The sequence below is a fragment of the Mus musculus genome, chromosome X (genome assembly GCF_000001635.26).
Source record: "Mus musculus strain C57BL/6J chromosome X, GRCm38.p6 C57BL/6J".
In the NCBI taxonomy this organism is placed as follows: Eukaryota; Metazoa; Chordata; class Mammalia; order Rodentia; family Muridae; genus Mus; species Mus musculus.
This window is the reverse complement of record NC_000086.7, coordinates 32883639-32899491: the sequence shown is the minus strand read 5'-3', so window position 1 is coordinate 32899491 and position 15853 is coordinate 32883639. Positions and strand designations below refer to the sequence as shown.

At 39.4% G+C, this 15853-nt stretch overlaps 1 protein-coding gene across 1 annotated transcript; it reads right to left on the bottom strand.

Moving 5' to 3' along the window:
* Nucleotides 1-3124: 3124 nt before the first annotated feature.
* Btbd35f30 (BTB domain containing 35, family member 30) lies at nt 3125-4965 on the bottom strand. The gene has a single exon (XM_003688967.3). The coding sequence runs from the start codon at nt 4865-4867 to the stop codon at nt 3371-3373; it is 1497 nt and encodes a 498-aa protein (XP_003689015.1). The 5' UTR covers nt 4868-4965; the 3' UTR covers nt 3125-3370.
* Between the last annotated feature and the right edge of the window lie 10888 nt (nt 4966-15853).

The following is a 15853-nucleotide window of genomic DNA, read 5'->3' as shown; positions in this document are numbered from 1 at the left end:
CATTGGGAAGCCTGGGATGTATGAGATTCCCAGAACCCATGGAAGACCTGAAAATTATGGAAGGACTTTTAAGGATGGCAAGTCTTATAAACATGGCAGGCCCGGTAAGCCTGAGAGGCCTGGAAATGTCAGCAGGCTTGATAAGGATGAGCAACCTCCAATGTGAGGAGGTCTAGTAAGCATGGGAGTCTTAGAAGCCTAGGAAGACCTGGAAAGCATGGGAGGCCTATTAAGGATGGGAGGTCTGATAACCATTGGAAACCGGTTATTCTTGAGAGGCTTGGGAATCTTACGAGGCCTGGAATTCTTGAGTATCCTGGCAGCAATTGGAAGGCCTAGGGACCATGGGAATTCTAGAACCATAGAAACGCTGGGAAATATTGGAAGAACAAATAAGGATATGAGGTCTGGATAAACATCTTATGCTGCTGAGCATAAGATGTGGGAGGAAGCATGGGAGACCTGGCAAACATCAGAGTCCTACTTGGCCTGTTAGGCCAGATGTACATGGGAATGCTGGGTAATATAAGTATCTCAGTACACATAGAAGGTCTCAATAATGATTAGAGTCTTATAAAGCACAGAAGCCAAATGAAGTCTAATATAAATGTGAGGTCTGGTAGACAAATGAGGTCTAGTAACTTAGGGAGGCCTAGAGAATATGGAAGGCCTTGTGACCAAGCAGGTTATGGCTCCCTGGAATACCTGTTAATTTTGGGTGACCTCGGATGCATGGGCGTTCTGAGAAAAACTTGCGGCTTGCTAAGCCCTGGAACCTGGAAAGCTTAGGAGGTGTGATAAGCATTAGAAGCATGGTGAATAAGGACAGGGTTACTAAGCCTGGGGATGCTAGAATCCAAAAATGATGGGGAAAGCCCTGGAGGTCTAGAAGGATTGGGAGGTGTGAAAATACATCAGAGGAGTGTTAAGCCTGTGAGGGCTGGAAAAGGACTGCCAAGGATGAGATGGATCCAAGCATGGGGAAGCTTAGTAAGCAGGAGAGTCCTAGAACCTAGAGAAGACCTGGAAACATAGGAGACCTAGTACAAATAGGGTATCTGATGGACACAAAAGGTCTGGTTAGCCTGAGATTCTTGAAAAAGTTAGGAGGCTCAGTGAGCAAGAGAAGCTTAGTCAGAATTAGGAGGCCTAGTAAACACAGAAATGCTAGAACTCATGGAAGATAGGGAAAGCATGGGAGGCCTAGAACTATTTGGCAAAGTTGAATGCCACGAAGGCCTGGGAAGCTTAGGAGGCATGGACAGCATGATTAGCTGAGAAAGAACGGGATGTACTACTAACTATGGAAGACCTAGTAACAAAGAAAGACCTGAAAATCTTGGAAGGACTAGTAAGGATGTGAGTTATGTAAATGTGAGAGGCCTGGTAAGCAAGCATAAAATGCACAGGAAGCATTGGAGATCCAGTAACTAATAGAGTCTTGGATGGCAGGTTAGGCCAGGTGTACAGGGGAAGCCTGGTTAGTATGAGCAGCTTAGTATACATGGAAGCTCTCAAAACCATGAAAAACCTAGAAACCACTTGAGGCCTAGTAGCCAAGTGAGGCCTAGTAATCATGTGAGGCCTGGCAAGCAAGTGAGTGCCATTAACCAAGGGAGGCCTGGAGAGTATGGAAGGCTTTGTAATCAGGTGGATCCTAGTACCCTGGTGGCTGGGTGAGTTTCAGAGGGTTGGTAAACACTGGAGATGTGGTAAACGTTTCTAGCTTCCTTAGCCTGGAAGGACTGAAAGGCTTTTGCAGTACCTGGCATGCATGGGAGGCCCAGTAATGGTGGGTAACTGGAATATCCATATGAGCCATGGTGTACATGTGAGTACTAGTAGACATAGGTGAAGCCTAGTCAACTTAGGAGGCATCATGAGCACATGAGGCCTAGTAACCAAGAGAAATAAGGTAAAGACCTTGAAAGGACAACTCTCAGCTTCATCTAGAAAATAAAATGAAAACTCAGGATAGCTAAAATGATCCTGAATTAAAAAGGAACTGCTGGGGACTCCATTCCCAGTTCAAATTAGACTACAAAGCTATAGTAGTAAAATCATCATGGCATTGGCACAGAACCAGCCACATTGAACAAGGGAACTATTTATGGGACTTTCAAAGTTGGATACAGTGAATTTTGTACCATGCCATGGTTGTGAACCTATGAAGACCAAAGGTTGTTAGGTTATGGCTTAAAAGTGGTGTGTTCCTGTATCATGTTGACAAGAGGAAGAATTGTGACAGCATCTACAATCATGTGAGAGTCCAGGCTCTGGGAATGCCTGTTGGAGGTTATCTTGATTGCATAAAGTGACTTGGGAAGACCTACCTATCCGGGGTGGCACTATTCCTTGACTCTAATCTTGAACTCTACACAACGGAGAAAGTTATTGATGTACTTGCATTAAGGTGATCTCTTTCTACTGTAGGTGTGATGTGACCAGTTTCTTCAACCTCCTGCCACAGAAGCCTAGAGACTCAAAGTCTGAGATAATTGAAACTGTTGCCCCTAAGGTGATTTCATAAGGTCTTTTTAAAAACATAAAATCACTGCAACAGTAAAAGAAATTAAGGCAGAGAAATTGATCAGTATACTATGATACAGCTCATACCTTGATAGCAAATGATAGGTATCATGAAGGCCTATTTTCCATTTCCTATCTTGTTTACCCCTTTCAAAAATTGGATTCTTGGTATTTACCCTTACATCAATACATAAATATATTATATAAGTATATATAGTTCTATGTAAATATATTGCATATATAATTCACTTGCTTATCCAGGATAGGGCATGAAATTTAAGTATAAGATAAATGTCTGTATGTGTGCATATATAGTTAGTTAGACATAGTCAGCAGTAAATGTTTTCCGAACCCAAACGACATTATTTAGTTATTTGAAAGCCCACACAGAGAGTAATCTCAAATATTCCCTTTTAACCAATGATTTACGTCTTATAATAATGACATAATGAATGCATTGGTTCACAACAGTTTCAACAATGGCATGATTTTATTTTGTCTCAATTTTAGCTAGGGCCAAATCTACTTAACAAGTTGATTGAGATGTTTTACCTTGCAAATATAGTCTCTTCTTTCCATTCCAAGCTTGGATCTCGATGGTAAATTTAAATCAGAAGATTAGGTTTATTTGATTTGACAAATACTTTGTTGGATGTAAAGGTTTTCTTCAGAAATACATGGAAATAAGGTGATGGAGGTAAGCAATCACTTCTGGTGGTACTAGACTCCAAAGAATATTGAATTTGTTTTGGGTCTTCCTCACTGTAGTCATTACACAGCCTTCATATTAAATGAGCCATTCAATACTTGTAAAATGCTTACAGTCTAATAATTGATAAGATTACTTGTTTTCTGCATTTCCTAGGTTTACAAAAAGGAAATTGCAGAATATACACATAGGGAAGGTTAGCGCATCACTATCCAATTTCATTACAATTTGCTCCTCGTTATATTCAAAGGTGAGGATTTTATAACCTGTTGTCTTTCTGAAAGTTACTCTTTTGTTGGAATCAAAACACACCAAAGTTATTCTGAATATGACATTTCGGATATGGTTGTGGCAAGCAGAACCATCACACCTCTGACACCGTTGCCTTAAAATTACACACTGCCTGGTAAAGGTCACACGTAAAGGAAAGCCAAGTCGTCCAACTGACCACTTCCAAGTATATCTTCCATCTTTGGGGATCATTGTACCACACCTCATGGTGCATTCTTCAAGTTCTTGTTCATTGATAACTTGTGGTCCAATTACCCCATATTCTTGTGTTCGCAGCAAAGTCAACCACTGTTGTTTGTAAATGGGTGACAACCATGCCATAGGTATTAGTCGATCTTGTTCAAGAATAGTTGTGGAAGTCAAGTCCCAGATGATGTGCTGAAATCTCAGCTTTTTAAACACGGGTTGAAATATTAGTCCTTCTTCACTTTCAAGAAAACTGATGTTATCAACATATGCCATGTGGGTGGAAAGCCAGTTGTTTGCGTGTTGTAAAAGCTGTTTCATGGTTCCGTTCCAGCATGGATTAAGATAAAGGAACATCCATATTTTTAGTGTGGTATATACATCAATCTCCTTTTGCATGACTAGTAAGTCAGAAGACAGTGCTAGAAGATACATCAACTTCAAATCTACTTTCTTGTAAAGTGCCACACTTGGATGTACCATCAAATTGCAAAGAAGCCATTCAAAGCATCTCGTCTTTACAGCTTTTAATCTATAGGTTTCTGCTGCCAAATAATAGGAGCACACAGTGTTCCTGTTGATAGTTTCTTTCATGATTCCTTCACACTGCTGAATTACTCGATCCACCCGAAGCAGGCATGCTGCTGCCAAAACTTGAGGAACTTCCAGAGGTGTTATTGACAAATCCGCATCCGTGTACAAAGCACCAAACACAAAATGCAGAGATCGGGTATCAATATCCTCATTCTTAATGATCAGATTTATAACACCTTGGTGTGATTCTCTCCAAGTACCTTTGAGAATGTTAGCAAAGTAGCCTGACTGACATAAAAATACTTTGTGTAAGCACCATGTTCTTCCCAGAGCACGGATTTTAATGTCGCTATCATGCCCGTCCAAAAATAAGTTTTGATAAGCATCATTAGATGAGATCTTAACCCTTTTCCAGTAGATGTAGTTGAGAACTTGATGTGGATACATTCCCTGGTTTTGAGGTCCATGAACATTAGAACTTGTTGCCAACTCCTCCAAACTGTTTCTTTTTCGCTTGCGACTGCCAGGAATGTAGCTGGCTCCGGCTATGGCTTCTGGCTGTGGCTCTAACAGACTGGAATCCCTGCATCTCAAGACCCTGCTGACTAAAAGCCCCATTGATGAAAATTCCTAGAACAAGCTCTCGCAGAGGCTTCTTGGTTGAGGCATTGCTGTAGTCTGCCAGTCCTGCCTAGACTTCTCTGTGTTTCTCTACTACAGATTCTGACGTCACAGAGAAGGCAGGGCATTCTTCATTGTCCACATGTGTGTTGCCTGAGCAAAGGCCCCGCCTCCTGATAGCAACCCCTCCCTCTCCCTCCTCCTTCCCCTTCCTCCCTTGCACATTTGCCCCACCATCCTCCCATCTCCCTTCCTCCCTCCCTTCCATTATTCCTAAATTCCTTCTTCCTTTCCTTTTCCCATTCTGCTCCTCCTTTCCCCTCACCTCTCCCTTCTCCCACTATTTCTAAATGGGCCACACTATTTTGCTGAAGATGACCTCCATCAAACTGGAGAACCTCGTTCACCTAGTTTTTCAACCTTGCCAGCTGAATTTTCTTTTCCTTAAAGAGAACAACCAGGCCAAATTCATCCTGATGTGTGTTTAAGATTGTACATATTCCAACCCTTGACCCATGACTATGAGCACTCAAATGTCTGTAGTATTTGAGATAATCACTTACTAACTGCTTTTGCCAATATAAACAGTAAACATTGTTATTGCTAATTTTATTGTTAGCCTCTTTTGATTAGGATTAATGAGAAGTATTTCATGCAAGTAGTTGTATGCCTATATCAACAATTTCTGTGTATGCTTTGCCTATATATATATATATATATATATATATATATATATATATATATTTCTAAAAGTTCCTTATAAATCTAGTTATTTGTTTAACTTGCATATGTATGCGTGTTTTATGGTTTTGTTTTACTGATTTGCATTTACATATTAACTTTATATGGACTCCTTACTGTTAATAAATTGCAATCTGTAAGAAGCCAAGTCAAATGTTTAAATATTTCTTTTTATTCCTCTGTGCTGGCAATCCATTCCCAGAGCCTGGCCAGCAAAGTCTATGGAGGCAGAGCAAGGTGAACCAATGCAAGACACTCCTCCAAGTGTCTGTGAGGTCATAGTTATATTCTTTCTTAACACCACCTCTCCTCTCACAAGTCTGTCTTAACAAAACATCTTCTAACCTGTATCTCCCTCTGTAAAACATCCTCTCAATTGTGTCTACTTCAGCAAATCATCCTGTCACCCATGTGTTGGCCTCAGCCAAACCTTCTTTCATGTGCATCTTCAGTATCAAAGCATCCTTTCACCAGTGTTTGCCTTAGCAAAACATCATTTAACCTTTCTCTCCCAGAGAATCACCATATAATGTACCCGACTTTCCAAAGAAATCAGAAATCTTAAGTTCATAATAGTTTCAAGGGTAATAAAAAGTCACATTCCTTAATTTGTTTGCTTTTAGTCATGCCTAGATGATATCACAAGAATAATCTGTGAGAAGAGTGAAGGTTTCACCACAATAAATGTTACTAGGAAGTATGATCCTGACAGTGTCAGTATCAGTATTGGCTTGCAGTTGCAACATGAGCGTTTTACCCCACTCAAGGGCCACCTCCTTTTGATAGATTATTATATTGATTCTTTTTTTCTCTAATAGATTCCCAGAAATGCTTAAGTTTTGAAAGTGTTTGTCCTCTCATAAGCCCATTACTTGTACAATCACTAATATGAATATTCAACCTATGAGGAAAATTTAAGTAGAGATAGGGTAGAAAAGCTGGTGGGATGAGGGGATAAACAAAGCTAAGGATATATTTGAAAATCCACATGGAAACTTACTGTTTATAATAAAATTGATAAAGTCTCAAAAGACACATATTTAGCTGGTAGATGGCCTGTATGTCTACATAATACTGCTGCTGAAAATCAAGCGGAAAAAAAAATCCCAATGCCAGGTATGTTCAGGAAGTTCCCAGAAATCTTGAAAATAATACAGGTTCTTCACACTCTTTCTGTTTGCCTACCATGAATATATGATAAGACCCTGCTACAAAAGATAAACCACATTGTGGTTCTAAAATATAGAGAAATTGAGCTGGCATGTAACTGAAAACTTCCTTCCATCTAGTTAGCTTTCATAGTTCTGGATTGTGCTATTCAGGATGCTGGCAGAGTAATGGCATCAACAGAGTTACCCAGATATGAACCTTATGATGTACAATACCAATCTGCCAAGAAAGATGTGTCCAGCTACACAATAGTGACATCACTGTTATAGGGATAGCCAGTGTATCTGTGATTAGATTTGAGGCCAGTTCCACAGGAGGATAGAAAATGCCTTTGGCCCTAGGGGAGAATTTATTACTGTTGTTTATGTAAATTCTCAAGGTGTCAAGCTCCCTTCTAAGTATCTATGTTTATATCTAGGGGAAATTCTACTTCAAGATTCATTCAGAGAAGCCCTTTTCGCAATAAACTACAGTGAGGAATAATATGCATAACTGCTCAAAGCACGATAATAAGAAATGGCTGAATGGTATTACTATCTTGTTTAGGCATGAACCCTCATGGATCCTCAGAGGAAAAAAAAGGAGCAGAAAATATATAAAAACTGGACCATAAAGAGGAGGGCTATGGAATCTGTTTTCTTCACTACAGGACCACCAGTGCAGTCACGACTTCCCAACACCTGTGAGTATATGTAAAGTCTACCCATGACTAAAACCTCCTCACAGTAAATAATGGGCCAGGGAAGGACTCTTTCAACTTTTCCCTCCTTTGGTGAAATATTGGTGGGTTCTGAGGGAGAGAGAATCGTTATCTTCCATACATCCAGTGATCCAGATCCAGTGTCCTGCATCTGGCCTCCAAGAAAGAGTTTTGAGCTCATGGTCATACTGATAATCCTAGTTAAACTCTAGGATTCTCAAACACAAACAAACAAAACCAATGTCTGAAACAGAACTAGGGGGATTAAAAGGTTTGTAGAAGTGGGCAGGAGTCTAGATAGGTTAGGGAGATTATAGAAATCTGAATATTATTTATACATGTACAGAATGTCAATGTCACACTTCATGATGGAATTAAATGTTGTTTCGTGGTTGCCACAGGATTCCATTACCCAAGAAGGAAGGCTAAACAAAAGCCTAAGGGCAGCAGAACTGCTTATTGACAATAGTGATGACCTGGATGCTTATAGCTCTTGTCTGCTGAGGAAGAGAACACATCAGTGGCCATCTCTTGCTGGAAGTCTAAGGCAACATAGCACAGCTTCTCTCTGATATTAGGCATGATTTCCCTCCCAGCTTTTTGGTGAACTATAGCCACATGTGGTCATGAACTTCATGTAGTAGTCTGTCAGGTACAGGCCAGCTAGGTCCAGACACGGGATGGCACAAGGAGAGCAGAGATATGCACATTATCTCATAGATGTGCACATTCTGTGTGACCCCATCTCTGGGCTCCATCAAAATCGCAGTGGTATGACCAGAGGCCTAGAGGAACAGCACAGACTGGATGGCTACTTACATGGTTGTGGTTTTATAAGTCTCAAAAATGATGTGGGTCATCTTTTCACAGTTGGCCTTAGGGCTCTAGGGGGAATGGTGAGCAGCACAGTGTTCCTTTGGAGGACCACATGCAGTTTGTTGTAAAATGTTTGGTGCCAGATCTTCTCCATATTGAACCAGTTCGTGGCAATGTCATGACCAATGGGGGTACTTCAGGATCAGGATGCCTCTCTTGCAATGGGCCTCAGTACCCACAAAGGTGTCCTTCTGTCTCTTACCCACCGTGATGCCCTGGTGCCTAGGGCAACCCCATAATGGAGGGGTAGATGGCCCTGGAGCATCATAACCAGCAAACCAGGCATTTGCCAGACCAGAACCATTGTTGACAAGGAAGGCAGTTAAATCATCATCCAGGGAGAACTGGTGGTCAGTGTGAACCTTCAAAAGAGGAGCTGCTAGAAACCTGTGCTAGTGGGAGGAAACAGACTAGACAGTCTTTATCCATGTTCTCTTTAGGGGAATCTAGGTTGTTTCTGGTTTCTGGCTCTTGTGAACAGAGCAGCAGTGAGCACAGTTGAGGAAATATCTCTTGGGTAGGATGAAGTATCCTTTGGCTATGTGCCCAAGAGTGGCAAACCTCAATTTTGGGTAGATCTTTTCCCATTTTCCAGCGAAACTATCACACAGACTTTCATAGTACCTGTGTAAGTTTCACTCCCACCATTGATGAATGTGCCCCTTACTGTATCCCCAGGATGAGCTGTCCCTTGTGTTGTTGATCTTAGCCATTCTGACAGGTGTAAAATGAAATCTCAAAGTAGTTCTCATTTTCATTTCCCAGATGGCTAAGGATGTTGAACATTTCTTTAAGTGTTTCTCAACTATTTGAGTTTCCTCATTGGAGAATTCTATTTAGATCAACATCAAATTTTTAAGATGGATGATTTGTTTTTCTTGACATCTTCAGTTCTTTATATAGTTTGCATATTAGTCCTCTATCAGATGTGGAGTTGGTGAAAATATTTTCCAATTCTGTAAGCTGCCTTCTTGATGGAGCGATAGTGTCCTTTGCTTTACACAAGCCCTTTTGTTTCATGAGGTACCATTTATTAGTTTTTTTTTTTTTAAGTCTCACTTCCTGGCCTAAAGGTGTTCTGCTTAGAAAGTCTTCCATGCCAATGAGTTCAATGCTATTCACCACTTTCTCTTCTATCACACCAGTGTCTCTGGTTTTATGTTTAGGTCTTTGATTTTCTTGTGGGTTTCTTTTTTGGGGGGCAGGATGCTAAGTGGATCTATTTGCATTCCTGTGACCAGCACCATTTGCCAAAGTTGTCCTTTTTGCAGTGTGTATTTCTGACTTCTTTATCAAAAAGAAGGTGCCCATAATTGTAACGATTTCTCTATGTCTACAATTATGTTTCATGTTCAATAAATCTGTCTGGTTTTGTGTCAATATAATTTTGCTTTTATTATTCTAGATTCAAAAACAGAATCCATATGTCTTCAGCATGCAAGAAATACTTCCTCTGTATTATAACTTGAAAGCAGGGATAGGGATACTTCCAGCAGTTCTTTTGTTGTTTGGGATTGTTTTAGCTCTATTGAAATTTTGGTGCTTCCATTTGATGATGCGATTTGTCCTTCCATCATCTGTGAAAATTTTGTGTTGGAATTTTGATGGGAATTACACTGAATCTGTAGATTGCTTTGGCGGGATAGTAATTTTTAGTTTGCTATTTTTATTAATCCATGAATATAGCAGATCTTATCATATTCTGATATCTTCTTCAATTTCACTCTCACTGTCTTGAAAATGTTATCAACACATGTGTTATATATAAAGAATAATTGTCTAATTCTTTTGATATTTCCAATTTGTTGGAGTCCAGGTTTTTCAAATATATTCTTATGGTTATCTGGATTTTCTCAGTGTCTGTTCGATTTATTTCATTTGGATGTACTCTCTGACTGTTAGTTATTTTGGATAAAGATTTGTTGATATTACTGATTTTCTAAATAAACTCTTAGTTTCATTGATTCTTTCTGTTGTGCTCTTTCTTAAACATAATTGATTTCAAACCTGATTTGATTATGTCTACCTTCTAATCTTTTGTTTGCTTTTTAACAAAATTTTTATTTGATATTTTTTCATTTATATTTCAAATGCTATCCAGAAAGTCCCCTATACCCTTCCTCTGTCCTGCTCTCCAACGCACCCACTCCAACTTCCTGGCCCTAGCATTCCCCTGTACTGGGGCATATAATCTTTGCAAGACCAATGACCTCTCCTCCCAATGATGGCCTACTAGGCCATCTTCTGCTACATATGCAGTTAGAGACACAAGCTCAGGGGGTACTGGTTATTTCATATTGTGGTTCCTCCAATAGGGTTACAGACCCCTTCAGCTCCTTGGGTACTTTCTCTATCTCCTCCACTAAGGGCCCTGTGTTCCATCTAGTAGATGACTCTAAGCATCCACTTCTATATTTGCCAGGTACTGACATAACCTCACCTATATCAGGGTCATGTCAGCAAAATCTTGCTGGCATACGCAAATAGTGTCTGTGTTTGGTAGCTGATTATGGTATAGATCCTCAGGTGGGGCAGACTCTGATGGTCCTTCCTTCCATGTCAGCTCCAAACTTTATCTCTCTAACACTTTCCATGGGTATTTTGTTCCCCATTCTAAAGAGTGGCAAAGTATCCATACTTTGGTCTTCCTTCATCTTGAGTTTCATGTGTTTTGCAAATTATATATTGGGTATTCTAAGTTTCTGGGCTAATAAGAACTTATCAGTGAGTGCATATCATGTGAGTTCTTTTGTGATTGGGTTCTCTCACTCACGGTGTTATCCTCCAGATCCATCCATTTGCCTAAGCATTTTATAAATTCATTGTTCTTAATAGCTGAGTACTACTCCAGTGTGTAAATGTATCACATTTTCTGTATCCATTCCTCTGTGGAGGGACATCTGGGTTCTTTCCAGCTTCTGGCTATTACAAATAACGTTTCTATGAATATAGTGGAGCATGTGTTCTTATTGCCACTTGGAACATCTTCTGGGTATGTTCCCAGGAGAGGTATTGCTGGATCTTCTGATAGAACTATGCCCAATTGTCTGCGGAACTGCCACACTGATTTCCAGAGTGGTTGTACAAGTTTGCAGAAATGGAGGAGTGTTCCTCTTTCTCCACATGCTTGCCAGCATCTGCTATCAACTGAATTTTTGATCTTAGCCATTCTGATTTGTGTGAGGTTAAATCTCAGGGTTGTTTTGATTTGCATTTCCCTGATGATTAAGGATGTTGTACTTTTTTCAGGTGATTCTCAGTGATTTGGTATTCTTCCGATGAGAATTCGTTGTTTAGGTATGTGCCACATTTTTTACTGGGGTTATTTGATTCCTCTGGAGTTCCACTGCTTGAGTTCCTTGTATATATTGGATATGAGACCCTATCCCAGATTTAGGATTGGTAAAGATGCTTTCCCAATCTGTTAGAGGCCTTTTTGTCTTCTTGGTAGTATATTTTTTTCTTATAGAAGCTTTGAAATTTTATGAGGTCCCATTTGGGGATTCTCGATTTTTTTCTTTTCTTCTTTTTTTTTTGGATATCTTCTTCATTTACATTTCAAATGCTATCCCAAATGTTCCCTATACCCACCCCCCGCCCTGCTCTCCTACACACTCACTCCCACTTCTTGGCCCTGGCTTTCCCCTGTACTAGAGCATATAAAGTTTGCTAAACCAAGTGTCCTCTCTTCCCAATTATGGCCAACTAGGCCATATTCTGCTACATATACAGCTAGAGACAGGAGTTCTGGGGGTACTGATTAGTTCATATTGTTGTTCTACCTATAGGCTTGCAGACCCCTTCAGCTCTTGGGTATGTTCTCTAGTTCCTATATTGGGGGCCCTGTGTTCCATCCTATAGATGACTGTGAGCATCCACTTCTGTATTTGCCAGGCACTGGCAAAGCCTCACAGGACACAGCTATATCAGAGTCCTTTCAGCAAAATCTTGCTGGCATATGCAATAGTGTCTTCATTTTGTGGCTGATTATGGGATGGACCCCCAGGTGGGGCAGTCTCTGGATGGTCAATCCTTTCATCTTAGCTCTAAACGTTGTCTCTGCAATTCCTTCAATGGATACTTTACTCTCTATTCTAGGGAGGAATGAAATATCCATGAATTGTTCTTCCTTCTTGATTTTCTTCTGTTTTGGAAGTTGTATCTTGGTTATTCTAGGTTTCTGGGATAATATCCACTTACCAGTGAGTGCATGTAAAGTAACTTCTTTTGTGATTGGGTTGCCTCACTGAGGATGATATCCTCCAGATACATCCAGTTGCCCAAGAATTTCATAAATTCATTGTTTTTAATAGCTGAGAGGTACTCCATTGTGTAAATGTACCACATTTTCTGTATCTATTCCTATGTTGAGGTACATCTGGGTTCTTTCCAGGTTCTGGCTATTATAAATAGGGCTGCTTTGAACATAGTGGAGCATGTGTCCTTATTACTAGTTGGAACTTCTTCTGGGTATATGCCCAGGAGTGGTATTGCTGGATTTACCAGTAGTACTATGTCCAGTTTTCTGAGAAACTGCCAGACTGATTTTCAGAGTGGTTGTACAAGCTTGCAATCCCACCAGCAATGGAGGAGTGTCCCTCTTTCTCACATCCTCGCCAGCATGGTCTGGCACCTGAATTTTTTATCTTAGCCATTATGATTGGTGTGTGGTGGAATCTCAGGTTTGTTTTGATTTGCATTTCCCTGATGATTAAGGATGTTGAATATTTTTTCTTCAAGTGTTTCTTAGCCCTTTGGTATTACTTGGTTGAGAATTCTTTGTTAAGCTTTGTACCCCATTTTTTAATGAGCTTATTTGAATTTCTGGAGTTCAACTTCTTGATCTCTTTGTATATATTGGATATTAGTCCCCTATCAGATTTAAGATTGGTAAAAATCTTTTCCCAATCTGTTAGTTGCCTTTTTTTTGTCTTATTGACAGTATCTTTTGCCCTACAGAAGCTTTGCAATTTTATGAGTTCCCATTTGTCGATTCTTGATCTTAGAGCACAGGCCATTGCTCTTCTGTTTAGGAAAATTTCTCCTGTGCCCATGCCTTCTAGGGGTTTCTCCCACATTTTCCTCTATAAATTTCAGTGTCTCTGGCTTTATGTGGAGTTCCTTGATCCTCTTAGTCTTGAGCTTTGTACAAAGAGATAAGAATGGATCAATTTGCATTCTTCTACATGATAACTGCCAGTTAAGCCAACACCATCTCTTGAAAATGCTGTCTTTTTCCGTTGGATGGTTTTAGCTATGTTGCTAAAGATCAAGAGATCATATGTGTGTGGGTTCATTTCTGGGTCTTCAATTCTACTCCATTGATCTGCCAGTCTGTCGCTGTACCAGTACCATGTGGTTTTTACCACAATTACTCTGTAGTACAGCTTGATGTCAGGCAGGGTGATTACCCCAGAAGTTCTTTTATTTTTGAGGAGAGATTTTGCTATCCTAGGTTTTTTGTTATTCCAGATGAATTTGCAAATTGCCCTTTGTATCTCAGTGAAAAGTTGAGTTGGAATTTTGATGGGGATTGCATTGAATCTGTAGATTGCTTTTGCCAAGATAGCCATTTTTACTATAATAATCCTGCCAATCCATGAGCATAAGAGATCTTTCCATCTTCTGAGATCTTCAATTTCTTTCTTCAGAGGCTTGAAGTTCTTGTCATACAGATCTTTCACTTTCTTAGTTAGAGTCGCGCCAAGGTATTTTATATTATTTGTGACTATTGTGAAGGGTGTTGTTCCCTAATTTCTATATCAGCCAGTTTATCCTTTGTGTACAGAAAGGCTACTGATTCCCCTGAGTTAAATTTATATCCAGCTACTACACTGAAACTGTTTATTAGGTTTAGGCGTTCTCTGGTGGATTTTTTTTATGGTCACTTATATATACTATCATATCATCAGCAAATGTTGATATTTTGACTTCTTCCTTTCCAATTTGTATTCCCCTGATCAACATTTGCTGTCAGATTGCTCTGGCTAGCACTTCAAGTACTATAATGACTATGTAGGAAGAAAGTGGGCAGCTTTGTCTAGTCCCTGATTTTAGTGAGATTGCTTCAAGTTTCTCTCCATTTAGATTGATGTTGGTTACTGGTTTGCTGTATATTGCTTTTATTATGTTTAGGCATGGGCCTTGAATTCTTCATCATTCCAACACTTTTATTATGAATTGGGTGTTGGATTTTGTCAAACACTTTCTCAGCATCTAATGAGATGATCATGTGGTTTTTGTCTTTGAGTTTGTTTATATAGTGGATATCCCTGCATCCTTGGGATGAAGCCTACTTGATCTTGATGGATGAACGTTTTAACATGTTCTTGATTCAGTTTGTTAGGATTTTTTGATTAGATTTGCATCAATATTCATTCATAAGGGAAATTGTTCTGAAGTCTCTTTCTTTGTTTATGTGGTTTAGTTATAGAGTAATTGTGGCTTCATAGAATGAATCGGTCAGAGTACTTTCCGTCCCTATTTTATGAAATAGTTTGAGGGGAATTAGAATTAGGTCTTCTTTGAAGGTCTGATAGAACTATGCACTAAATCCATCTGGTCCTGGGCTTTTTAGGTTGGGAGATTATTAATGACTGATTCTATATCTTTAGGGGAAATGGGACTGTTTAGATCATTAATCAGATCATGATTTATCTTTGGTATCTTTTAACTGTCTAGGAAATCGTCCATTTCATCTAGGTTTTCCAGTTTTTTTTTTTTTTTTTTTTTTTTGAGTATAGGCTTTTGTAGTAGGATCTAATGATATTTTGGATTTCCTCAGGGTCTGTTTTTATGTCTCATTTTTTCATTTCTGTTTTTGTTCGTTATGATACTGTCCCTGTGCCTTCTAGTTAGCCTGGCTAAGGGTTTATCTATCTTGTTGATTTTCTCAAAGAACCAGCTCCTGGTTTGGTTGATTCTTTGTATAGTTCTTTTTTGTTTCCACTTGGTTGATTTCAGCCAAGAGTTTGATTATTTCCTGCCTTCTACTCCTCTTGGGTGAATTTGATTCCTTTTGTTCTAGAGCTTTCAGGTGTGCTGTCAAGCTGCTAATATATTTTTTCTCTAGTTTCTTTCTGGAGGCATTCAGAGCTATTAGTTTCCCTGTTAGGAATGCTTTCATTGTTTTCCATAGTTTTTGGTGTGTTGTGGCTACATTTTCATTAAACTCTAAAAAGCCTTTAATCTCTTTCTTTATTTCTTCTTTGACCAAGTTATCATTGAGTAGAGTGTTCTTCAGCTTCCATGGGAATGGTGACTTTCTATTAGTTATGTTGTTATTGAAGATCAGCCTTAGTCCTTGGTGATCAGATAGGATATATGGGATCATTTCATTATGTTTTTTTTTTTTTTTTTTTTATCTTGAGGCAGGTTTTGTGACCAATTATATGGACACTTTTGGAGATTGTACCATGAGGTGTTGAGAAGAAGGAATATCCTTTTGTTTTACGATAAAATGTTCTGTAGATATCTGCTAAATCCATTTGTTTCAT